This window comes from Dromiciops gliroides, chromosome 1 (genome assembly GCF_019393635.1).
Source record: "Dromiciops gliroides isolate mDroGli1 chromosome 1, mDroGli1.pri, whole genome shotgun sequence".
NCBI lineage: Eukaryota > Metazoa > Chordata > Mammalia > Microbiotheria > Microbiotheriidae > Dromiciops > Dromiciops gliroides.
The window spans coordinates 184,673,734-184,700,393 of record NC_057861.1 but is presented as its reverse complement, the minus strand read 5'-3'; the positions used below and the strand labels follow the sequence as shown (position 1 = coordinate 184,700,393).

General features: G+C 36.9%; 1 protein-coding gene across 1 annotated transcript in view; it reads right to left on the bottom strand.

Moving 5' to 3' along the window:
- Positions 1-26,660, bottom strand: part of CDKAL1 (CDK5 regulatory subunit associated protein 1 like 1) — a 652,342-nt gene that overhangs the window by 242,959 nt on the left and 382,723 nt on the right. The window contains 1 exon segment of the mRNA XM_043977679.1: positions 19,483-19,628. Within this exon segment, the coding sequence (XP_043833614.1) occupies positions 19,483-19,628 (146 nt within the window).

The window sequence follows — 26,660 nt, the reverse complement described above, 5'->3', positions numbered from 1 at the left end:
GACCTAGAAGGCACAAAGAAAGAAATACTATACTATGTGTATGGTGTGGAAAGAGCAGAAAGTCTTATTTTTTACCCCATCTGGAAATCAATGTATGGCTTAAGATTACAGGTAGGGGACACAACGGATAAAGGACCAGTCCTGGATTCAGAAGGACCTGAGTTCAAATCCGACCTCAGACACTTGACACATACTAGCTGTGTGACTCTGGGCAAGTCACTTAACCCTCCTTGCCCAGCCTGCCCCGCCCCACCAAATGCAGCTTGATAATTTTTGCAAGTTTACAGTACTTGTAATACTGGATATTATTCTTAATCATATAAATATCAAATTTCTTTTGCTAACCTGACTCTAAAGTATAAGTAAAATCAATTTATAGGCTTTTAAGACGCTATAGAAGTGAAAAGGGACAATTATCAAGAAAATAAGTCCCAAAATGAAGAATTCCAAATATTAAGAATTTAGAAAAATTGTGCTACTGGATTTTTATTTTTTTAAATTATCCTAAATATACGCAGTTAATGACTTTGTTAAGTTACAAAAATTTTTAAAGTGGCAGAATAGGACTATCACAAAACATATGTGGTCAAGAACACTGGTTTTTAGTCTAGGCCTGAATCATTAGGACTAAATAATATAAACAATGGTTAAGAAAGTAACTCCCTTATTTTTAAAATATACATTTAATTGCTCTTTCTTTATGCATTAACTTTAATTTTCAAATATGTCCCACTCCAATAAGTCATTCCTTGTAACAATGAATAAAAATGAGAGGAGAAATAGCAACTCAGGTAAAATAACTAACCCATCAACTGAGTCTGACAATGTATGAAATGCTTGACACCTTTAGTTCTGCTGCTGTAGAGAAGGGGGAGACAGATACATTTTCCCATCTCTTCTCTGGGGCTAACCTTGGTCACTGATAATTATGCAGTATTTAATTTCCAGTTTTTTGTTCTTTCAATCTACACTATTTTAGGTGATGTGGTAATGATTTCCTAGTTCGGTTTGCTTCACTGCATTATAATGAGTCTTCCCATATATTTCTACATTTTTCTTACATCATTACTCATAGTGCTGTTCGAAAAGTAATGTACAACAAGTTGTTGAGCCATTCCCCCAAAAGACTACCGTGAACAGGGATAGCGATGGGACCTGGGACTTCATTCGTGTATGTAACTTCATAGACAAAGCCACTCTTTCTAATCAATGCAGATTTGTACCTTCTTGGCAACTTAAGAGTCTTAGGGACTTGAGCAGGGTCACAGAGCCAGTAGGGGCAGAGGCAGGAAGTGACCTGGTAAAGGGGGTGGGCAAATGTCAGTTCATATCAACAAACATTTATTAAGCATCTACTAGACTGTAGATGCTGAGAATAGAAAACACAGGACTCAGAGAGTTGGTATGAGATTAAATGAGATAATTTTGTTTGCAGACTTTAAAGCATTATGTTATCAACGCTAGCTATTTTTATTACTACAAGAAGGGAAAAAAATGAAACAATTCCTGCTTTTAAGGAGCTTATAACCTATTCTGGGTTGCAACATGTACATAGTTAAGGATATAAAAAACGAATTGAGAGAGACAGAATAGTGAAAGCCTATCCCTGCAGAGGCACCCTGTATGGGCCTGGGACCTCCTCCTTCCCTAGTGCACAGCCTCTCTGGGGGCTTGGATGTCCTGAATGCAAAAAGCTTCTTAGGCTGACCCCATTTCCAATGTCAACAGAAATCTCTGTCTGTCTCACTGTGCCAATTTAGGATGTAAAAACAATTCCCTGTGATTTTTTTTTCCTGTATTTTCCGACCAAGATTTGGTCTCATGTGTCTTCTAGTTTTGGGGGGATTTTTGAGGAATTTTTTAGAGGGAGCTCACTGTACTGCTTCCTGATATTCTTTTAAGCATGGCTTTGTCTTCCAGGAAGGAAATATATCTTAAGCCTTAATCCTTCCCCCTAATTACTAGTGTTTTCCTTTCAAAACTACCTTGTATGTAAGTACTATGTATTTGCAACATGTATTTATTAACTTTATGTTGTATATATTTTACATATACACACATATTTGTACATATATACACACATGTATTTATCAACTTTATGTGGTATATATATGTATGTGTGTGTGTATGTGTGTGTGTGTGTGTGTGTGTAGTTTTTTGGGGGGAGGGGAGGAGCAATGAGGGTTAAGTGACTTGCCCAGGGTCACACAGCCAGTAAGTGTCTGAGGTTGGATTTGAACTCAGGTCCTCCTGAATCCAGGGCCAGTGCTTGATCCACTGTGCCCCCCCCCCCCACATTTTTTTTTTCATATTTACTGGTTGTTTACCCTATTAGAATGTAAGCCAACTGTGAAGGATTGTGTCATTCTTTGTACTTGTATCCCCAGAATCTAGCACAGTGCCCAACACATAGTAAGTGCTTAATAAATGACTGATCATTTGATCTGCTGAGACAGAAGGGGTCAGGGGGTTGAGGCTGTGACTTGAGGACAGAGAAGAGTCAAAAAACCACCATGAGGAACATGACAGGGAATAAAAATAAATAAATAAATAGATAAATGAATAAACAGATAGATGAATAAATAAACAGATGAATGAATGAATAAATAAACAGAACAAATAAATGAATGAATGAATAAATGAGAAAACAAATAAATAACCAAAACAAACAAATAAATAAATAAGTAAATATATAAATGGATGGATGAATAAATAGGATTGTTGTACAGCAATTAGGTTGCTAATTAAGGTCGGCTGGCATAAATTTACAGCAGAGATAATTAGCTAGATTTTGTTGTTGTTGTTTTAACTTTCTCTGGCACTCCACTTTCTTTGGGATTAAAAACAGGAAGTAGCTAGAAGTTCTAGGGATTCACTGATAGAGGTTATTGGGTAGAAACAAGGGTATCTTGAGAGGGAAAGGGTGAGGAAGTCAAGGGTGCAAAAAAGGGCCTATTTCACAAAACACATATATGGATAAACCACGATTCATTTATTTGGTTTTACAATGGTTTTTCATGTTTACATTTAATATGAGTATGTCTGAAGTTCTGAAATTCACTAAAAGCAAATTGATGAAGCCAGAAGGTGAAGATGTGATTCAAGAACTGAAACATTCCGTTTTACCTTCTTGATTCCTCAATTAATTCTTATTCACAACCCTCGCCAAGTGGGAAAAAAAGATATATTCTTCCTCAGACTAATAAAACATGCTGTGCTGTTGTGAATATATGCTATCCAAGAACATATAAAATCTTTGGTTTGAGATGTCTTTGAAAAGAAAGATATAAAGTAGAAATGAAGAAGTAAGTTCACACAATATTTTTGTAAAAAAAAAAATTTTGAGAGAAAGTGTCTTCTATTTCCCAAAAGCAAATATGATTTTGCTGTAAAATCTTAAGTGAAATGTGGACATTTAAAATGGTAAGCAAATATGGAATAGTGAGCTTTTTCTGGCCAAAGAGAAGACTGACACAGAGGAGGGGAGACTCTCATTTGCCCCTTTATCCCTTCTCCACGCTTCAATTAGTTGCAGTGATTCAAGGCAGCACCCTCCAATTTCATTCTGTGATAATGAGTCCCAGAGTTGCCACAGTAGCCATGAGAAACATCTCTATTTGTGAGAGAAGGAATTGGAGCAAGAACCTGAGCCTCTCACAAAGGTATGTTCTATTTGGGGAGGAGACTATTTGGGATCCCTTCCCACCACACACCTCTGAAGTCTTTTCCATCTTTGTAGATACTGTTGGGTAGGAGGAGTGTTGGATTTCTATAGTGAAATCTCTATCTCTAATGGAGTCAGGGCAAAGATGAAGACAGTTGCATGTAAGTGAGGAAACTATCTCCTCTACTGTACCACACCAGCATCAGGGTTCTCCGGCACAGGCTCCAAGGCCTTTTGGGAAGTTTTTGCTACTACTCCTACTGTTAGCACACCAGTCTCTGGCATTGGCCTTAAGAAGGATGATTATAGGCTGCATTCACTTAAGTTCTATATTCAGACCAATACTGGATAAATCTAAGCAGAAACACCCTCTCTCCTATCTCCCTGAACAGAGGAGACAATTATGGTTCTTTTTTTCCTAAGGGCTTCTATGCTGGACTTCAGACAGGCATGAAAACAAGAATAGAAAGTATGAGTTTTCTGCCACTAGTGAAAACCATGATTTGTGTTTAGCTGGAGTAGTACTGTCAAAAAACTTAAAAAATAAAACAGCATCCAAATAAGCCACAGAAGTGTCAGTGAAAAAAATCATAGGGTAATATGTCTCACAAGTTATTTTAAATATAAAAGCACATCATCATATTATGCCTGAAATAGACTATGTTGTAATACAGTTAAGTTCAAAGAGTTTTAATCAATATATACTAATGTTTATTCAAGTAATTGCCATTTATGACATTCTGATTTAAGATATTATTTTGCTGAAATATACTTCAATTATTTTCTTTTATCACCAGAGTAAATTTGCAGGGGATTAAGCTATAAAAGATCTAAAGATAAAGAAATTTGACTTCTTTAAAACTAGGGAACATACTTCAAAAAGTTTAATTATAGTGTAATTCTTGAAGACATATATTATTTAAAGGAAAAAAAAAACCAACACAGTGAAACCCAATTAGTAGAACTGTTGATCGAAGAATAAGAACAAACCAGCCACTGACATAAATTTCTTCAGTCCAAATCTCCAAGGGTTCTATGCTTCTTACAAATGTGTAAATCAACAGATTGATCCATAAACTAAGAGAAAAATATGTGTGAATAATATTCATTATTAGACAGGCTGAATGAAAACAACATTTCCTAAAAGAATGAATATATATGCATCTTATTTACGTGATGATTTCACTCTGAAAATGAATTGTTCTGAATACCTAACAGGGAGAAATTTGCAAACCCTGAATGGCTACTGAGGGGAAATGAATGTGTGTTTAAAAACTGTTCATTTATGTTCAAAATACATTTAAAAGATTCAGAAAATGCAAAAGGAAAAGCTCTTTTAAGAACACATACTTTTAAAATACAGAAGGCACAATGGTGGGTTAATTAATAATCATTATCAGGATATCAAGTTTTCAAAGAACAGGGTGCAAATGACTGACAACATGGTCACCTAGGGATTTATATTCTGACTGGAGGAAACAATCCCTGGGGCAGAAACAAGCTTTTGCAGGCTAGTGCCTCCTGTGATTTACTTGCCCTGCCTCCAAGTCTTTTTTTTTTTCCTATTATGAACTAGAGAAGCAAGATCATGGCTGAAGTAGGATAATCTGGAAGCCTGTGCTAGAAGGAAAAAGCCAAAGGCTGGTAGAGGAAGGCACACTGATAGAAGGGATTTAACAAGCCATTCAGCATTCCAAGGCACTACTACCAGTGCAATCAAGAGTAATGGAGAGGGGGCAGCTAGGGGGCGCAGTGGATAAAGCACCGGCCCTGGATTCAGGAGTACCTGAGTTCAAATCCGGCCTCAGACACTTAACACTTACTAGCTGTGTGACCCTGGGCAAGTCACTTAACCCCCATTGCCTCTCAAAAAAAATAATAAAAAAGCAGTCAGTTTTTTTAAAAAAAGAGTAATGGAGAGATCTTAGTCAGTTTCTGACCAATAGCTTCCTGAGTTGAAAGCAACTATTTCTTATCCCGAGAAGCATACCCAGTAGTAGAGTTAGCAAAACAATGATTACACACTTTTCAGATAAAAGAGAGAAAAACAAGCTAAGCCTGACCATATTACTTTAAAATTTTTCATGTATATTATTGATTTTTAAAAAATATTGACAAGCTAAAACTTCAGTGTAGTATAATGGAAAGGGAACAGAATTTATAGTCACAAGCATTGGTTTTGCCACTTACTAGCTCTGCAATACCAAATAAGTAATCTCAAAAAAGGAATGCAATGCAGGTGACCTGGTCAAATCTTTACACCAAAGCATGGATACTCTCTAAACTTTCATCACAAACAGACCTCCCCTGCTCTAAAGGAGCTCACAATCTAATGAGTTCACAGTCTTATCAATATCCAATTTAAAGAGGCAAAACCTGCTTGTTCTTAAAGTTGAGAAGAAAAAAAAATTAGTCATCTTTACACATAAGCTTTCAAATAATTGAAGGCAAGTTCATACATTCCTTCAAATCCTTCCTTTCTCCAAATATCCCTATTTCCTTCAACAAATTAACAAACAACATAGTTTCTTCATCCTCATCATCCTGGTCTTCTTCACCTTAGTATACTCTGGGTTAAAAATTTATACTTGGGTACCTAGAATTGAAAACAATAATTTAGACAGAGACATCTTGACTCTCTCTAGGGTCTTGTATTTGAAAGTCAAATTTTCTATTCAGTTCAGGTCTTTCCATCATGAAAGCCTGAAAGTCCTCTTTTTCATTCAAGTCTCATTTTTTCCCCTGAAAGATTATACTCAGTTTTGCTGGGCAGGTGATTTTTGGCTGTAGTCCCAGGTCCTTTGCCCTCTGGAATATCATATTCCATGCCCTCTGGTCTTTTAATGTAGATGCTGCTAGATCTTGTGTTATCCTTATTGTAGCTCCATAATATTTGAATTCCTTTTTTCTAGCTGCTTGCAATATTTTATCCTTGACCTAGGATCTCTGGAATTTGGCTATAATATTCCTGGAAGTTTTCCTTTTGGGATCTCTTTCAGGAGGTGATTGGTGGAGTATTTCAATTTCTATTTTACCTTCTGCTTCAGGGGAATTTTCCTTGATAATTTCTTGGAAGATGATGTCTAAACTCTTATTTTGGTCATGGTTTTCAGGTAGTCCAATGATTTTCAAATGATCTCTCCTTGATCTATTTTCCAGTTCAGCTGTTTTTTCCGAGGAGACATTTCATATTGCCCTCTTTTTAAAAAATTCAATTGGATTTGCTTTACTGTGTCTTGGTTTCTCATAAAGTCACTAGCTTCTATTTGTTCAAAATCCTAATTCTTAAGCAATTATTTTCTTCAGAGAGCTTTTGTATCTCCTTTCCCATTTGGCTTTTCAAGCTGTTGACTTTTTTCTCATAACTCTCCTGCATCGCTCTCATTTCTCTTTCCATTCTTTCCTCCATCTCTCTAAATCTTCCCTCTATCTCTCCTACTTTCTCTGCAAAGTCCCTTTTGAGCACTTCCATGGCCCGAGACCAATTCATATTTTTCTTGGAAGCTTTGGATGTTGGAGCTTGGATTTTGTTATTATCTTCTTTTGTGGGTGTATTCTGGTCTACTTCGCCCCCCCCAAAAGCTTTCTATAGTCCTCTGCTTTCTTTGCCTACTCATCTTAACCCAGAAGCAGATGTCTGATTGAAATCTGATTCTCTATGGTCCGAAGCTTGGCATGCCTGTGCCCCTCTGCCACTGGGCCACCACCACTCAATTAGGCCCACTGGTTCACAACCAGGGCACTTTGCCCCAACTCCAGCAGAGACTGCAACCACTTCACCCTGGCCAACCACTGAACCTCCTTACCAGTCCATGAGCTGAACCAAAGAGGCATTGGAGGTGAGGTATGTTCCTAGCTGGGTCTGGACTGAGCACTGAGCTCCTGTCTCAGTCTGATTAGCAGGTGATCCCAGTTTCCATCTTTGCCTGGAAAATAGTCTCACTCTGTTCTTATGCAAGTTAGGCTGCTCTGGGAGGTTTTTTATAATGGCATTATTTGGGAGTGAGTTGACGGGAGCTTGCAGGAGTCACAGCTTCTCCTCCACCATCTTGGCTCCACCCCCTCCCTCCAACACCTTTACTCTCAATAATGAACTTCTATTAGGACATACTAAGAATAAAGTATGCTTTTTTTTTTTTTTAAGTGAGGCAATTGGGGTTAAGTAACTTGCCCAGGGTCACACAGCTAGTAAGTGTTAAGCGTCTGAGGCCGGATTTGAACTCAGGTCCTCCTGAATCCAGGGCCGGTGCCCTGTAACTACGACATGGTGTTGGTTGGGAAATGCACTGAAGTAAGTAAATATATCTTGGACAAACACAACCTCTGAATAGGATGGGACCCAGGCTTTAATGGGAAGAGATTAGTTAGGATTGTACTTGGGAAATTGCCTACCTCTTTCAATAAACCAAACCAATGCAAAAGCCCAATTTTGGACACTAATATTTTCATGGTGTTGCCACAGAATGGGGCATCAAAGGATAAGAGCCCTAGAAACGGAAGGAACTTCAGAGTCCATCTTAGCCAACCACCCCATTTTACAGATGAGGAAACCAAGGTCCAGAAAACCTTTCTAAAGGTCACAGAGTATTAAGTAACAGTATAGTATACATGTACTAATAAGTGTAAGAATAGTATTAAGTAACAAAGATGTAATGTGACCACACGTTCAGTGTACTTTTCACTTCAGAAAAATAAAAAATTCAACTTACCTAATGGGTAATGGAAAAACACATGTTGAATGTTAAGTGAGTTGGAATATATTGTTAGTGATGACTTCCTTGATCCTGAGAAGTTGTTACCTAAGGGCATATATGACTGTATAACTGTCTGGCTGTATTGTATACACACATATACATATATATCTGTGTGTGTGTATTTAATATATATATTTTTTTAATTTAATTTTTTTTTTTGCAGGGCAACAAGGGTTAAGTGGCTTGCCCAGGGTCCCACAGCTAGTAAGTGTCAAGTGTCTGAGGCCGGATTTGAACTCAGGTTCTCCTGAATCCAGGGCCAGTGCTTTATCTACTGCACCACCTAGCTGCCCTGTGTGTATTTAATATAAAGGCTGCTTTTAGTGAAAGAAAGTTTCTAGAAAATTGATGAAAATCCTGCTAAAATTTACACTAGGGGAAATAGTGGACAGAATATCATGCCTGGAGTCAGAAAGACCTGAGTCCAAATCTGGCTTCAGACACCTACTGGTCATGTGACCCTGGGCAAGAAACTTAACCTCTGTTTGCTTCAGTTTCTTCATCTGTAAAAGAGGGACAATAACAGCCCTTACCTCCAAGGGTTGTTGTAAAGATCAAATAAGATCATAATTATAAAGAATGTGGTGCAATTCCTGGTACAGAGAGGTTGCTATATGATATATAATATATAATACAATAGTTCCTATTATTATTTTTATTATTACACTGGTCATATCATAATTGCAGTACTGTGTTTATTCTTAAAACCACATTTTAAGGAAGATAATGACAAGCTGGAAAAGATTTAGAGGAAGGTGATCGGGATGGTAGAGTGACAAGAAACAAAGGATCGAAGTGGCAGCTGAGCTGATTTTTGATGGAAGCTATAAATGTTAAGAGATGGAGATGAGGAAGGAATGTGTTCCCAGCACGAGGAAGCTTGTGCAAAGGACAATAGAGTTAAGATATGGAATGTTGTATGTGAAGGATAGCAAGCAGGCCATCTGATTATAATGTAGCGCGCATGAGGAGGAATAATGTCTAGGGAATGAATCAAGGAGGACCTACTATCTAGATTCAAGCTTTTGAAGGGTTCTCATATGGAGAAGGCATAGTTGTGGTCTGTTAGGTCCTAGATGGCAGAGCCAGGAACAAATAAAGACTTTTAAAGAGGCAAATTTAGGCTTCATGTCAAGGAAACAATTCCTAAAACTGAGAATAGTTGACTTTAGAAGTGGTGAGCTTCTGCCTTCTGGGAGGTCTTCAATCATGATATTCTGCCTGAAGCAGTCTCCTTCCTCATCTTTGCCTCCTGGCTTTTTTAGGGCTAGAATTCTAGTCTTCTTCAAGGGAGGAATCATTCTCAGTTGGTGATTTTTTTCCTAAGTAAACATTTTTATGCATTTGGCAAACACCTATATAAAAAGTCAAAGAAGGGTGAACTGTCTCTTTCCAACTGGATACAAACTCTAGTCAAGCCTCATTGCTGGAAGCAATGTTCATATGGAGATTAGTCTCTCTACCTGCTCAGCCACGTCTCCAGCTCATGACCGTCTGTCTGTCTGCCTGTCTGTCCATCTACCCATGTAGATGGACACACACACACTTGCAGGGTATGTTACAGGGTAGATTCCTTTGGTATAATGGGTTAAGACAGAAGGCTGTTGAGGCCCCTTCCAATTCTTATATTGTGGGATTCTGTGACAGTGCTTTGCAATGTGAGATTTCAGTACTGATTAGCTTTAAAAATTGCAAATCACATGTGTTCAGGGCCTTTTCTTTTCTTTTTCAGGCATTTTCATAGTATGTATTGTTGCACAGAAATTACGGTTAGGTTTGTACTTGCTGGGCATTACTACAGGAACCTGGGAAAATGTTTAAAAGCACATTTGCCCAGCTCCTTCTCAGAGAAGTAAAGTGATTGACCAGGGTCACACAGATAGTGAATAGCAGAGGTGGGATCTGAACTCAGCCTCCTTCCCTCCCCACCTCAACTCCAAATCCAGCACTCTTTCTATCCTCCTCTCTTAGAGGGGCAACTAATACATATGTAAGTGATCAAAACAAATGAGCTATTTGGAAAGAGATGCTATATCCATGGAAAGACATTAAATTGAACTAGTAAATCATTTAGCTAGGGCTGGCTCCCGCAAGGATAAGTAGAAGGAGGAGGAAGTATTAAGCAGACTGAAGGGATACACATCTGGAGGAGTACCAGAAAGCACACATTTCAAAGTTTAGCAGCCATTGGATAAATAATTCTTAAGTGAATAAAAGATTAAGAATGGTCATAAAAGGAATAGCACCTCAATTAATTAGTCTTGATGGAAACTACCTTAGTAAGCAATGAAGTGGGAGAGTAGACAGAGCTTTCTTCAACATGAGTAGTAGAAGTTGTTAATGGAATGGGATGCTCCTTAAAGACAAGTATTCTAACCTGGATTGGATGAAGTATTTAAAAAATATTTTCAAAATGTATTTTAATACAATTGGTTCCCTTTTTAAATTTTTTATTTTATTTTATTTTATTTTTTTGCAGGGCAATGAGAGTTAAGTGATTTGCCCAGGGTCACAAAGCTAGTAAGTGTCAAGTGCCTGGGGCAGGATTTGAACTCAGGTCCTCTTGAATCCAGGGCCAGTGCTTTATCCACTGTGCCACCTAGCTGCCCCCTATCGGATTCATCTTTAAAAATTTATTTTGATATGGGGTCCATAGGCTTGACCAAACTTCAAAAGGGGTCCATGACACAAAAACTTAGAAGCCCCTGGTTTAGGAATTTCATTGACTATATTTATTTATGTTTAGTCTTCCTAAGGCTCAAGCCTGGTCAAACTTACTCCCCTGCTCAAAAATCTTGAGTGACTGCCTATTGCCTCTGGAATTAAATACAAACTTTTCAGCCTAAGTTTATAGCCCTTCACAAGCTGGCTCCAACCTGCTTTTCTAGATTTATTTCATGTTACCCCCCTTATGTGCTTTCTATTCTGGACCACATGGCCTATTACTTGTCATTACACCCACTATTTCTGTGCCTTCATACAGACTGTATTTCCTGCTTAGAGTGTAGTTCTTCATCTCTGTCTCCTAGAATGTTTAGCTTCCTTCAAACCTTGGATCAGCAGTATCAGTTCTTATGCAAATTCTTTTCTGATTTTTCCAGTTAGAGTTCTCTCTTTTCAAATTATCTTGTATTTACTTATCTGTGCATGTGATATAGCTTTACAGTAAACTCCTTAAGGCTAGTGATTGTACCTAGCACATAATTGGCACTTCACTTAACAAATGTTTAAGGAAATCATGCCTAGGGGACAAAAGATATTTTTTTTATAAAATATATGAGCATTATTTGAAGGTAGACTACTCTCCTGTGTAAGAACTGAGAAATGCATGATGTCTGAACAATGCCCATGTTTTTCAAAGTTAAACATTGTTTCTGTCCCATGGAATCCTGACACAAAAGCCAAATTAAAATATAAACCAAAACTAGAATGAAACAAACTAGTTTACTGGATCCCAAATCAAATGCATATAATTTTCCTAAACTATGAGTAAAAGTTAAAGTAAAGATTTAAACTCTATCACTGTTTCTTTTTTTTTCCTTTTTCCTTTTTTTGGCGGGGCAGTGAGGGTTAAGTGACTTGCCCAGAGTCACACTGCTAGTGTCAAGTGTCTGAGGCCAAATTTGAACTCAGGTCCTCCTGAATCCAGGGCCAGTGCTTTATCCACCGCGCCAACTAGCTGCCCCCGAATGCTCTCATTCTTAATGCTCAGAAGATCTTATTCACAGGATCATAGATTAAGAGTTAGAAAAAAATTAAAAGGCTATCTATCTAGTCCAATCTCCTCATTTTACTTATAAAGAAACTGAGGCCTAGAAAAGTTAAATTGTTCTCCTAAGGTTACACAAATGGTAAATGAAACAATGGGGATTTGAACCTACATACAGTGACTCCAAGTTCACATTCTTTCAGGAGGGATCGTTTTTCAAAATATGTCAGAGGGACAGATTTTATATAAGAATAAAAAAAATAATATTACATATACTTTAAAAAAGGAGGTAGGCTCAGAATTAAGTAATTAATACTTAGATACTAGACTGGGATAAAAAAAAATCCAACAATGGTACAAGGTTATCAATGATCCTAAGCATCTTGAAACTAAAAACAATCCTTTGAACATCAATATTCTCATTGTGATACTAGTGGACCTGAATAAAGGAACACCATGTTTTTAGAAGAATAAAAATTAGAAGTGACTCACATGGCAATAGAAAGACATATGGTAAATGCATCCTGATAAAGAAGATTACTTGTTCATGAGGAGTAGAGAAGGTCATGCCAATTTGGGATAAGATGGTTGGCAGTCACATAGTATAAAAGAGAAACAAGAGGTGGATACAACTCATGCTTGTTTGGTACCCATGAAAGATTAAAGGAATTTCAGAATGGCCTTGAAAGGACTACATAAATGCTTTATGGTATATTTATGAATGGTTATGGAAAAAAATGAGAAGGTGTAGGTAGGTGGGGGCCTATATCAATGAGGGAAATATCTATTCTAATGAGACCACAGAGACCTCTAAGTTATTAAGAACCGAACCAAATGTAATAGCTGATGAGTTAGTTTTAACAGAGATCTACTTTCTGCATTTTCTAAAGTTATTAATCTGGAAAAAGACATTTGAATTTTTTATTTCAATTTTTTAATATTAAAAACTTATATACCAAGGGGCGGAGCCAAGATGGCAGAGGGAAGACATTAAAACCACAGGGCTCCTGATACAATAACCCCCAAAATAGCAATAAAAAAACCCTTGGGGCAGAAAAACACACAAAAATATGGGCTGAGAGTTTTCTCCAGCTATAGATAGATTTCAGGGGGCCATGCTGGGCCACGAATAAAGCCTAACCCTGCAATTGGGCCGACACACCAGACACCTGCCAGAAGAATTTGCCCCAGTGCCTCTGAATCGGCTGCAGCACCGGCATCTTCTGGAACCGAGCATGCGGTCGGACTGAATGGCTGGGGGGGGGGGAAGGGGGGGAGTGCAGGGGTACTAGTGGACTGGGGGGAAGGATTTGACTGTACCACCCCAGCGGGGAACCAGGAAGAAATCCTGAGTGGCGGGAGACCCAGGTGGAAGAGGGGAGCAGGGGAGCAGTCTCATCAGAAGCTGAGAACCACACCACAGAAAACTTTGCTGGTTGGTTGCTTAATAAAGTAGGCCTGAGGTTATCTCTGGACCTGAGAACAGGCCAGGTGAGATTAAAGCCTACCCCCCCTCAACCCAAAACACCTGGGACCCTCTGAAGTTGAGAACAGGAGTGGAGCTGAGAAGCAGTGTCCCCCCTCCCCACCCCCCAACCCCCACAGTGGAGAGTTTAAAATCCAATGAAAGTGAGGCCAGGCAGGCTGAGAAGAAGCCCAACCATCCTCTGGGCCATGCTGTAGCTTGAACAGTGTGTCCTGGAAGCAGTGCCACACTTTAAGAAGGAGTTAAAAGCCAAGAAATAGTAAACCAGGATGAGTAGGCAGAGAAAGCAGGAGGCCATTGAAAATTTCTTTGGGGGTAAGGTAGACCACAATACAACCTCAGAAGAAGAAGATAATAACAGGGTCAAAGCTCCAACATCGAAAGCTTCCAAGAAAAATATGAACTGGTCTCAGGCCATGGAAGCTCTCAAAAGGGACTTTGAAGAGAAAGTAGGAGAAATAGAAAGAAGATGTAGAGAAAAGGAGGAATGAATGGAAAGGGAAATGAGAGTGATGCAGGAGAGTCATGAGAAAAAAGTCAACAGTTTGAAAAGCCAAATGAAAAAGGAGATTAAAAAACTGATGAAAATAACTGCCTAAGAATTAGGATTGAACAAATGGAAGCTAGTGACCTTATGAGAAACCAAGACACAGCAAAGCAAATCCAATTGATTGAATGAAAAACTTATATACCATTTAATAGTTTATTATCAGGGGCAGCTAGGGGGCGCAGTGGATAGAGCACTGGACCTGGAGTCAGGAGTACCTGAGTTCAAATCTGGCCTCAGACACTTAACACTTACTAGCTGTGTGACCCTGGGCAAGTCACTTAACCCCAATTGCCTCACTAAAAAAAACAACAAAAAACCAAAACCAAACAAACAAACAAACAAAAAAAACCAGTTTATTATCAGGGCCCAAGACCTCAACTCTCTACCTTAATCAGAGAAATTTTGCAAAGGGATGACCAAAAATCTACAAACACACAAATGTGCTCATGATACTCTGCTCAGCAAATGCACCAAGAAAAATGTGGTTTTGAGATGCAATAAATCATGGAGTAGAGCCAGACCTTGGTAGCACTTCTTTATTGATAGGAATGAAATGTTTGGAGAAAGACAGGAGGACTTTATTTAGATTTAGTCACAAGAAGAAAAAAATGAACAGAAGTAGCAAGATTCTTATATGTAATTACCTAGATTTCTTAAATTATTAATAAAATGCTGAACAATTGTATTTAAGAAATTGGAATAGTTAGTACTTTAATATAATCTCATCTACTGTTGTAAGTAGCACAGCAGAGTCCAAATTCTAGGGTCTATTATATTTTAAAAACTTAATGTTTAGTATTTTTTTAAAAAACCATCAAATTAATTATTAAATTCACTAGTAAATTATCAATAGTCTGAAGGAAATGGTTTAAGTCAGAGATGATTGTCTTCTTGTGACCAGCTGTTTCAAATTTGGATATTAAGTAATTCAGACACTGTTTTTTTTTTTTTTTGCAAAGGTTGCATGATTTAATAAATTCCCATATGCCCCAACATGTGCCAGAACTACTAGGTTATCTGAAATCCAGCTGCTGTTATTACAATAGCTGCCAACTTTCAAACAACTGAAGAGAATAATGAATCAGCTTCAAGTTGGTTCATATGTAAACCTGTAGTGCTCCTAGCAAAAACATGGGCCAATTTCAACTGTTATGAAAATTAATTAAAAAGATTTCACATCCACTGTTTGAGAAACAGTAGATTCTATCATAAATATTGCTGAGTTCTTCAGTTTTAAAACCTGCAGCTTCAGGTAAGCAAGCACTTTTCATTCTGAATTTCAGTTTTACATGTTGTGGGTGAATTTAAAATACTGGATCATTTGAGGAAAATGATTGAGACACTGGCTACTTAAATTTTTGATGTAAAATTTTAGATATGTGAAACATACTGCCAAGAGAAAAAATAATGAGATTTATTTTTAAATGGCTTAACCAAACAAAGGGTTTACACTTTACATGACAGTTGAACTGAGCAGTGGGGAAAAGGCATAGTTTTGATCAAAACACATCAATGCTAAAGACTATAGAAAGGGAAGAGAAAAAAGCAAAGGAAGTGCCATTGTACTTAATCAACAACTTTATAAAGTTTAGTTATTCCTCTACAACAACAAATTATGAAGCCTCCTTCATTATGGCCCTGGTGCACATGGGAAAACAGGGCACCACCAGCAGGCACGTTCTACATGATTAATAAAAGTGTAGGGGCGGCTAGGTGGCACAGGGGTGGCTAGGTGGCGCAGTGGATAAAGCACTGGCCCTGGATTCAGGAGTACCTGAGTTCAAATCCAGCCTCAGACACTTAACATTTACTAGCTGTGTGACCCTGGGCAAGTCACTTAACCCTCACTGCCCTGCAAACAAACAAACAAACAAACAAAAAGCGTAACCCAATTCAATTAGTTGAATTTAGTGCTAGAAAGATATGTCTTAATTGTGGTAAACTTCCCAAAACCATGGGTCAGTTTACCTACATAGGAGACCCACAAAGCTTTGGGGATTGCAGAACAAGCATTTTGAGGAATTAATCCATTTGACGAAATCCTGTTTCGAAACAGGAAGAAAATTTTTTTTTTTCCCCGAACAAGAAGAAAAAAATATTCAATGTTTGGAGGTGGTATATGTGCCACAGAAAAAATAAGAAATACGGTTAAAATTCAGTAGCAAATAATCTCCCTTAAGATCTTTTCACTACTTAATTTTTCTCCATCTTACTTGAAAATGATTTGAGGAAAAAGACTCCCTGGGACGATAATAAGCTCCCTTTCACTAGGAGGTATTTTCGTTCAGCAGGATGTCATTGAGAACATTTCTCAATAGGTGGAGATGCAATAACTCAACCCTAGAGGTCTGATATTTTAAGTTCAGAATTGCTAAGTTCTATGACACTGCAATAAACATGGCTTAAAAGGCTGATAAAAGATCAGCTTTGTCTTCTACCATACCTATATTTATTATTTTGTTATCTTCCATTGGTACTTTAATTTTCAAATATGTCTTTCTCCCTTCCCCTACTCAGGGATGGCTTAATGATGCTGATGACACTGCTCAAGATGTGATAGACATAAAAGGTAGATTCATCACAAACATCTATGAGACTGAATCTTGTTGTAGGCTATCTGCTTAGTTAAGAAACAACAATGTCATATCCTAAAGAAATGAATCAACTTTACCCCAAAATTAAAGGAAGGAAAAGATATTGATTCTAGAATTTCCCTTTATTCTATTCCCACAAAGAACTGTTTGAAAAGCATTCTGGGCTACTTTAGGTAACAAAAAGCAAGTCTATACTTGGCAAGAATTGTGAAAGATTCATGAACTGTGTGCATTATTTGCTATTGCTTCAATAAGTAAGAATCAGGAGACTTCACAGGTGCAGTACTTTATTTGCACTTTTGAAACATTCCATTTATCATTGCCAACACTTGCAAGAGTATTCTTTTATGCCAAACAGACCAGTTACTCCGAGATGGCATAAATACAAGGTAAAAAAGAAGATTAAAAAAGTAAAAAATCAATTATAGACACCTACAATTTAAAAACAAACAACTTTCTATTCTTGACTAACATTTAAATTGTTGCTAGAATTCTGAAAGTACCTGGGAAAGCAGCATTACCCTGTTTTCTACATTTGTAAGCTTTAAACTAAACCAATTTTTTTTTCCAGTGGAAATCAGGAGTTTCTGTTGTAACTTTATTTTCAGCTCATTGACATGCATACTCAAGTAGTTATTTGTATTTCAATTAATATAACTCTTACATGGAAGGAAAATTCAGAAATGCCTATGACTGAAATAAATTAAAAGAAAGCATGATAAAAAAAAGACTGAAGGAGTGGGGAGTCAAAATAAATGAGGGAACAAAGAGTTTTAAAAATGAAACATGGCAGGGGCAGCTAGGTGGTGTAGTGGATAGAGCACTGGCCCTGGAGTCAGGAGGACCTGAGTTCAAATCCAGCCTCAAACACTTGACACTTACTAGCTGTGTATGACCCTGGCCAAGTCACTTAACCCCAACTGCCTCATCAAAAACAAAATAAAAGAAAAAAATGAAACATGGCCAACTAGGTTTTTAAAGTGCTTAAAGATAGAAAAACATACTTTTTTAAAAAAGTGGATAAAGTACTGGCTATAGATTTAGGAGGACCTGAGTTCAAATGTGGCTTCGAACACTCGACACTCACTAGCTGTGTTGACCCTGGGCAAGTCACTTACCTCATTGCCCCACCAAAAATAAAAAAAAGAGAAAAAGAAAAAATACTTTTAAAAGAATACTAATAGGGGCAGCTAGGTGGCGCAGTGGATAAAGCACCGGCCCTGGATTCAGGAGGACCTGAGTTCAAATCTGACCTCAGACACTTACTTAACACTTACTAGCTGTGTGACCCTGGGCAAGTCACTTAACCCTCATTGCCTCACAAAACTACAAAAAACAAAAAATAAAAAAAAATAAAAAAAATAAGAATACTAATAAGGGATTCACATCATAGAGGTAACTAAATATGACAAAAATGTACATAAACATAAATAACAGTAACAGGTAACAGTTAGTTTGGGCAGCTAGGTGGCTCAGTGGATAAAGCGCTGGGCCTGGAATTGGGAAGACCTAAGTTCAAGTCTGGCCCCAAACACTTACTAGTTATGTCACCCTGAGCAAGTCACTTAATCTCTGTTTGCTTTAATCCACTGGAAAAGGAAATGTTTCTTTGCCAATAAAACCACTCCAGTATCTTTACCAAGAAAAGCTCCTGGATAAAATCACAGTGATATGATAACATGGGGTCACAGAAAGTTGGAAATGACTGAACAACAAACAACAAAGAAGTAAGATCAACTTTTGCTAGGAAAATATATGGGGGTGGAGGTAGGGGAAGGAATTCCCAGAAAGTAGCAAAGTCCTAGGTTTCAAAATATCCAAATGGTATTAACACATTAACAAAGAGAGAATGTCAAACTAGGCTTGAAGTGATGCTGATGACAATGATAACTAACTTTTACCTCCTAATTTCTAGAAGGAAAAACTTGACATTTTATGATGATGATCTTTGAAGAGCATAATTAGTGCTGGGAAGATTTTCTAAGGAAACAAAATGTGTTTTGGGGTTTTAGTGTAAATTTCAATTAACTTTCATCAAAATTAACTTTGCTTTGATAAAACAGAAATCTATAACTAATATAAACCACAATTTAAAAAGAAAACTATGGGGGGCGGCTAGGTAGCGCAGTGGATAAAGCACCGGCCCTGGATTCAGGAGTACCTGAGTTCAAATCCGCCCTCAGACACTTGATACTTACCAGCTGTGTGACCCTAGGCAAGTCACTTAACCCCCACTGCCCCGCAAAAAAAAAAAAGAAAGAAAGAAAACTATGAATGAATATATAAAGGCAATTCTAGATAATGGACAAAAAATACTTCTCTCTAAAATTTATCCACTGACAAGGTCATGATTGGACCCCTTCTACTAGTCAAAGGTAAGCATAAAATATCAAAAAGACACTTTAAAGGAGATTAAGTGAAATGAAAAGGACTTGATTTATATCTAGCAGGTCAGGAATGAAAAAAATCATAATTCTTACTGTTGTAGGATGATTATCAATTTTGTATAAATTAAAGTTTTCATGAAGGGTTCTATAGAGGTTTAAACTATGTAGAAACAGGAAACCACATCAAGGGCATATTTCTTAGGAAATACAGTTTTTGAAAGTTTCAAAAGATTCTCACATTTTCTCTTGTTCCTTTAATTATAGTGTTGGAAATAAGTACATACCCATCACATATCCTTGAATTAAAAAAAGAAATTATTATTTTCACAAGTACTTACTTTTCTTTCAGAAAATCCACTACTCGTTTAAAGTCTGCCACACAGTATTCTCTTTTCATTTCCATTAACACACTGTCAGAAGCAGATTGTACTGGTATATGCAGAAAAGCATAGACTCTTGGATGATTGAGGATTTTTGCCATTTCCTAAAAATTTGGAAGAAAACATGAATTTTTAAAACTGACAAATCAAGGAAAATGCATATCAAAACCAGTCCTTCAAATGTTTACAAAATACACATATTCTCAAAGAGTGTACTTGAGAGGTTTTAAAGTTTCTGTTCATTCATAGCATTTTTTCATAGAATCAGAAAAATTCCCTGTATAGCTTGCATCCTGGACAAAGCCTTTAGTGAAAAGAAAAGCTATAACTTTCCATATTATCCAATTTTACTTTTAGATAGTTACATTTGAAAATGGTTGGGTATTGTATATGTATATGTCATATATATATATACATACATATATATAATATTCATTATATATTCATTCAATATATATTATATATACATATATATAATATTCATTGTATATAATATTCATTATATAATAATATATAATACATAATGATATATATATATCATTAAATATTTCCCAAATTTATTTTTTAAATTTTAAACATTCATTTAAAAAAATTTTGAATTCCAAATTCTCTCTCCTTCTTACACCTTCCCCACCCCTTGAGAAGGCAAGTAATATGATATCAATTATTCAAAACATTTTCATATTGTTATTCAGTTGCTAAGTCATGTCCACATCTTTGTGACCCTATGAACCATAGCACAACATTGCTGTCCTTGGGGTTTTCTTGGAAAGCATACTGGAGTGGTTTGCCCTTTCTTTCTCCAGTGGATTAAGGCAAACAGAGGTTAGATGACTTGCCCAGGGTCACACAGCTAGATGTCTGAGGCTGGATTTGAACTCAGATTCCATGTTATCCATGTTGTAAAAGAAGACACATTTAAAAAGAAAGAAAGAAAGAAAAATGTATGCTTCAATCTGCACTCAGAGTTTATCAATTCTCTCTCTGGAAGTGGATAGCATTTTCCATCAAGGGCCCTTGGAATTGTCTTGGATCACTGTCTTGATCAGAGTAAGTCTTTCACAGTTGATTACATTATAGCTTTTACTATGTATAACTGGTTCTCCTAACTTCACTTTGCATCAATTAACATAAGTCTTCCCAGGTTTTTCTGAAACCATCTTGCTAATCATTTCTCTAAGCCAAATAGTATTATATTGCCGTCATATACCAGAATTTGTTTATCCAGTCTTCAACTGATGGGCATCCTTGAGATTTCCACTTCTTTGCCACCACAAAAATGTTAGATATTATATGTGCCTTTGAGAAATTGTTAGAGAATTCCTAACTAAAAAGTGAATACCACACATATATCAATAGATAGAGCAAGTGTTTGGAAATTTCTAATTATATCTAGTCTTAGCTAAAACCTCAAACAAACAAAAACCATGAGCATTATCTGAAGTCTTACAGTATGAAGTGATATAAATAAGAAATATCAGAATGCCTGAGATATGAAAAGAGCTTAGAAACAAGTTTGTTGGTTAAACTCACGTTTTTAAATTGTCTCACGAAAGAAAACAATAAAAGTCCTAAAATTTTGATAACATTGTATTTTTTCATTAGAGGTAAACATTGGGAATTACAATTCATTGTGTGTTTAAGTACAGAGCTGTCCCAACTTTGGGGTGAGCAAGACAATTTTTTTTGGTCTATGAACAAGCTAACAGTGGATCCAAAACACCTCTTCTAGACTGAATCTTTTCTGAATAATATGATCAATCATGGAATCAATATTCATTGAGCTAGTGCTAATATGGGCAAAGAAGTTGGACATTAAAGCTAGCTAATTCGCAACTGATCAATGAAGACCATTTCTTTCTTTAAGGAAAAGGATCTTTATTCACATATAAAAGCCCTTATACATTTATACTTAGAAACAAGAAAAGTTAAAAGGAAGCAGATATAAAATGAAACAAGTTAGGACAGTGGCCTGTGGATGCTCAGGAAGTGCTCTCAGTAAGGCTCCAAATTTAAGGAGGATGAGAAAAGTTGGCACTGATGAGGTCAAGTGCAGGGAAGGTGTGATAGCTGTTAAGGCAGTTGACTTTAAATTGATGAATTTATTCCCTTCAAACCTGAAGGCAGTTGGATCATCAATTTCAAGGTACATGATTACTTGGTTTTGAGATAATGAAAAAACTCACTCCATCCATTATAACTTTCTATGATAATCCAACCTTACTGGATTGTCTTTTGAGAGGTGGAGGGGCCAGCCAATGTTTGCCACTCAATCAGGAGTATCATAAGGCAAAAATAGTATACTTAGGTTGGTTAGGAAAAATGTGAAGAGATATTATGTCTCATATTTCTATCCAGAGGATACTGTTCTTCACTCACCTATGAATTGTTAGGGTAAATATAATAATGGGGCAACTACATAGCAAAGTGAATGGAGCACAGGGCCTGGAGTTGGGAAGACCTGAATTCAAATTTGACCTCAGGCTCTTACTAGCTGTGTGACCCTGAACAAGTCACTTCACCCTGTTTGCCTCAGTTTCCTCATCTGTAAAATGAGCTGGAGAAGGAAATGGTGAACCACTCTAGTAATAAAACTAAGAAACCCCTGATGGGATCATGAAGAGTCGGACACAATTGAAAATGACTGAACAGCACAACAATAAAATCTAATAATGATATCTTATTTATGTGAGACATTACACTTTACAGAGGACTTTCTTCACTTGTGAGGTAGATAATACATATAACCATGTTAATTTTATAGATGAGGAAATAAATACTCTGGGAATTAAAGTGATTTTCCCATGACCACAAATTGCCTAAGTGGTAGAACCTGACCTTTATTTTAGGCCATAGGATCATAGTTATAAAGCTAGAAGAGACTGTAGTGGCCTTCCGGTCCAATATCAACATTTTAGTCATTCAGTCAATAAACATTTATTGGGGGCCTACAATGTGGCAAGCACCATGCTAGGCACTGGAGATACAAAAAGAAGCAAAGATGGTCTCTGCCCTCAAGGAGCTCACAATCTAATGAGGAAGACCACAAGCAAATATATACAAACATGCTTATATGTATGATAGGAAATAATAAGAAAAATTTAAAAATAATTACAATTTTAGAGATCAGGAAACTCAGGCACAGAGACATTGTCATTCAGTCAGTTAATACACACTTACTAAACATGGACTATGTGCCAGGTACTGTGCTCAGTGAATTAAACAAGGATACACATCTATGAAGCATGTGAAGTAGGTTTTGAACCTGGTATTTCCTGACTCCATATCTAGTGACAGTTCTCTTTCCACTATATCCCATTGCTATCCTTGAGTAACTCACAGGCATAAATGTTACTGGTGTCCAAGAAAACAAAACTGCATAGTAAGATCCCCTCAGTGATGCTGTATGTTGTCCTCTATGTGAATTGGCATTGTAATTGGAGGACCACCATCCCCTCCAGCCATGTCCATGGTAATCTTCTGGACATTGAGCACCACTATTCTTGTGATGTGTAGGGACAGCAGTAATCATGATTTTTAAGAAAGAAAAAGGAGGAGTTCCTGGATACCAATGGGTAGTTACACTGGCACCATTTTTTTTTCCTGTAGATAGATTAAATTTACAGATTGAGAATATGATGAAGGTTTTCCTCTAGAGCTCAGGAAGTGCTTAGCTATATTGCTAGGAAATTTCCTTAATGTGCATGTCACTGTGTTTCTTCAAGTCTGCACTGACTCTCAGGGAGACAGTCATGTATTGTGTCTGGGTATTCCACCCCTGAATATTTTATATCCTATAGCAGCACTTGTTATGGGTGGCTGTAGTAGGGGAGAGTTTTCTGGTAAGAGCTGAGTTTTGGAAAATAAAGCCATTCTGATATAGACCTCTGGCTACATTTCTGGGCAATTGCTCTGGGATTCTATTCTACTTTATCACCTGAATAAGATGTTTGAGTGACCCAAGTATAACAATGAATAGTTCATTCTAACTTCTTTTAAAGACATTACAAACTAATGAACCAAGTGTCAATAGAGCCAATTTGGTGATTTTCTTTGAAGCATCCCAGGTAAGTAACTGCTATAAAATGTATACTATACTATATGAAAATTTGCCTTGTAAAATTATTTAAAGTTACAAATTACCATTATTATCAAACATAAGACTGGCAACATAAATCTAAAGGTTTTTCCCTTGGCTATTGGTAATAACATTCTCACACTATATGGCATATATCCTACACTTAATTTTACAATATGGTTACTTTGGGTTTATATTATACAACTCTACCACTCAATAGGTTTAGTAATAGCAAACAATGTAGAACAAACTAAGATGATAAGGGACATATTTCAGACATTAATAAGCTCAAGAGTGTAGGCATACTATAAGAGAAGGAAGGAAAGAAGGGAATAAGCACTTATTAAATGCCTTACTGTATACCAGGGACTATGTTAAGCACTTGCATAGTAATCTATCCAGTGTGCCACGGAGCTACTTCTGGATGGGAATGAAAGCTCAGACATATTAACTACTTTCAAAGAAAACTTCAAAAGCTCAACTACCCTTGAGTTTTCCTGACCTCCTTCCTACCTAGCACATGGTACACGATCAGATACAGGCAATCACAAACTTATATATGGCTTGTATATAAAAAGTTGGCTTTATAAGTTAAGTTATTTGGTATTAAATACATTTTCCAAATCTTATTGACTCTATCTTGATAATAGCTCTACTATCCTTCCCTTTTCTAACCACATTTGATTTCACAGCATTAGAGACAGTGTGGTACTATAAGAGATAAATTGCTTCAATTGGAGTCAGGCAGCCCTGAGTTTAAATCCTGCCCAAGATACTTATTAGGTGTGTGCCCTGAGCAAGCCACTTAATCACTGTCTGCCTGTTTCCTTATCTGTAAAGTGAGGGAGTTGGACTTGATGGGTCTCTATGGTCCCTTTGAACTCTAAATAAATGATTGAAATCCTTATCACCATTCTCTTAAGCTGCAGCCCTCTTTAGCTTTATTCTCATATAACAGCATCCTAACATTTTTCCTCACCTCCATCTGTAACTAGGACAAAATATCTTTGAGATCTAAAGAATAAACAAACTAATGCTGGTGATACAGAAACATAAGAAAATATGAAAGGAAGATTCTTTTTTTTTTTTTGATTCTCATTCTTTTTTCCCCCCTCAGATATGCGATTTCATTAGTATAAGGACTCCTACTAATACATAATAGCCATTGATTTCACACTCAGTTACAGCACCCAGAAGTAAAGTGAGGATTGGTCTGGGGTCATTCAGTCAGATGTGTTGGAGGCCTCCTGACTCTGAGGCCTAGGTTAATTCACTCTTCCAAACTCCCCCTTTGGGGTCAACTAGGTGGAACAGTGGATAAAGCACAGACCTTGGATTCAGGAGCACCTGAGTTCAAATCTTACCTCATACATGTGACACTTAGTAACTGTGTGACCCTAAGCAAGTCACTTTACCCTCATTGCCCAGCCCCAAACCAAAAACAAACTGCCCCTTACACTGAAGAACAGATACTGTGAACAAGTTCATCTCATTTACATATGATTTAGAATCAGCATAGATAAACAGTTCTCTTTCTAAAATGTAAAAATTCACTTTGAAGGCAGAGCTGACATGGAATATATTTTTGGTTTGTAGTAAAATAAGTCAACTGACTTTCCTAATTCAGTAGCTTTTAGAAAAAGTACGAAAAGTTTCAAAAAGCAACAGTCAATGTTTACAATATGGAGATATTTAATCAAGAAAGAAGTCTTTCTGGTTTGAAAACATTACAATGTTTTGTGTTTTAATTACCTATATTTCTTTTTAAAAGATATTTGTGACATTTCATTTTGATGGCTTCTTTGCCATGGGTGGGCAAGGGAGAAAAATGAAGAATTTAGAAGGCAAGAAAACAAATCTGTTGGTAAAACCTGTGGTTATTATATCAGGCTAGAAATCAGACATGTGGGTTCCAATCAGTCACAAGATATGTGATATTAGTTATATCAGATACTTGTCTTTTAAAATAATTACATTATGAATTAGTTTGTAACCTTTACATATGAATTTTTTCAAGGTTAGGTCTATAAAATGCCACAAGAAAGACTCAGTAACTACTTAGGTCGGTAAAATATCAGTGAAACCATTACTGGATTCAACTGATCACTTAACTCAGTCAAATCAATAGCCCCATTAAGTCATTTATAATTAAGGAATAAACTAGAAATAGAGTATTAAAGATGGATAATAAGAAATAATTACTTCTCAGTTGTCTGTAGCCTAATTATCTGATTTAAAGCTTATCAGAGAGCAATCTTGCTTTCATATTTCTCATAGCATAAAGTCACACACACACACACACACACACACAGCACTGTTAGGAGGCAGATTCTAATTACAGTTTGGTCACTAAATAGCTGTTTTACTTTAGACAAATTAGTCCTATTGTAATCTACCTTAGCCAGCCACATGTCTAATAAATGAGTTCAGGTATAGGTATCACATTCCAGAAAGGACATGGACAAACTGGAGAGTGTCCAGAGAAAAGAAATGTGAATGATGATGTTTAACATTAACAATACTGATAACCATCAATATTTACATTTATTTAAATTTTATGAAGAATTTTAATTTAATTTAATTTAATTTAACACCTATAGGTGTTAGAGATATTCTACCAGTGAAAGGCGTCTAGGCAGTGTAGTGGAATCAATGAGTCAGTTCTTCTCCTGCTTCAGACTCTAGTTGTGTGACTCTGGAGAAACTATCTATCTATTTATTTTTGGTGGGGCAATGAGGGTTAAGTGACTTGCCCAAGGTCACACAGCTAGTGAGTGTTAAGTGTCAGAGGCTGGATTTGAACTCAGGTACTTCTGAAATCCAGGGCTGGTGCTTTATTCACTGCATCACCTAGCTGCCCCTGGAGAAATCATTTAACCTTTCTCATCCCAAGTTTCCTCATTTGTAAATCTGAGCTAAAATAGAATCAGCACCAGGAGCTTTGCCATACGAGTGGAACCTAATGACATTTAAAACCTCTCCTTCAGTTGGAAGTTTGACTAGAGAGGGACTGATTTCAACCTGAGGTCAATGGTTTCAGTACTGGTTGATGATGGTC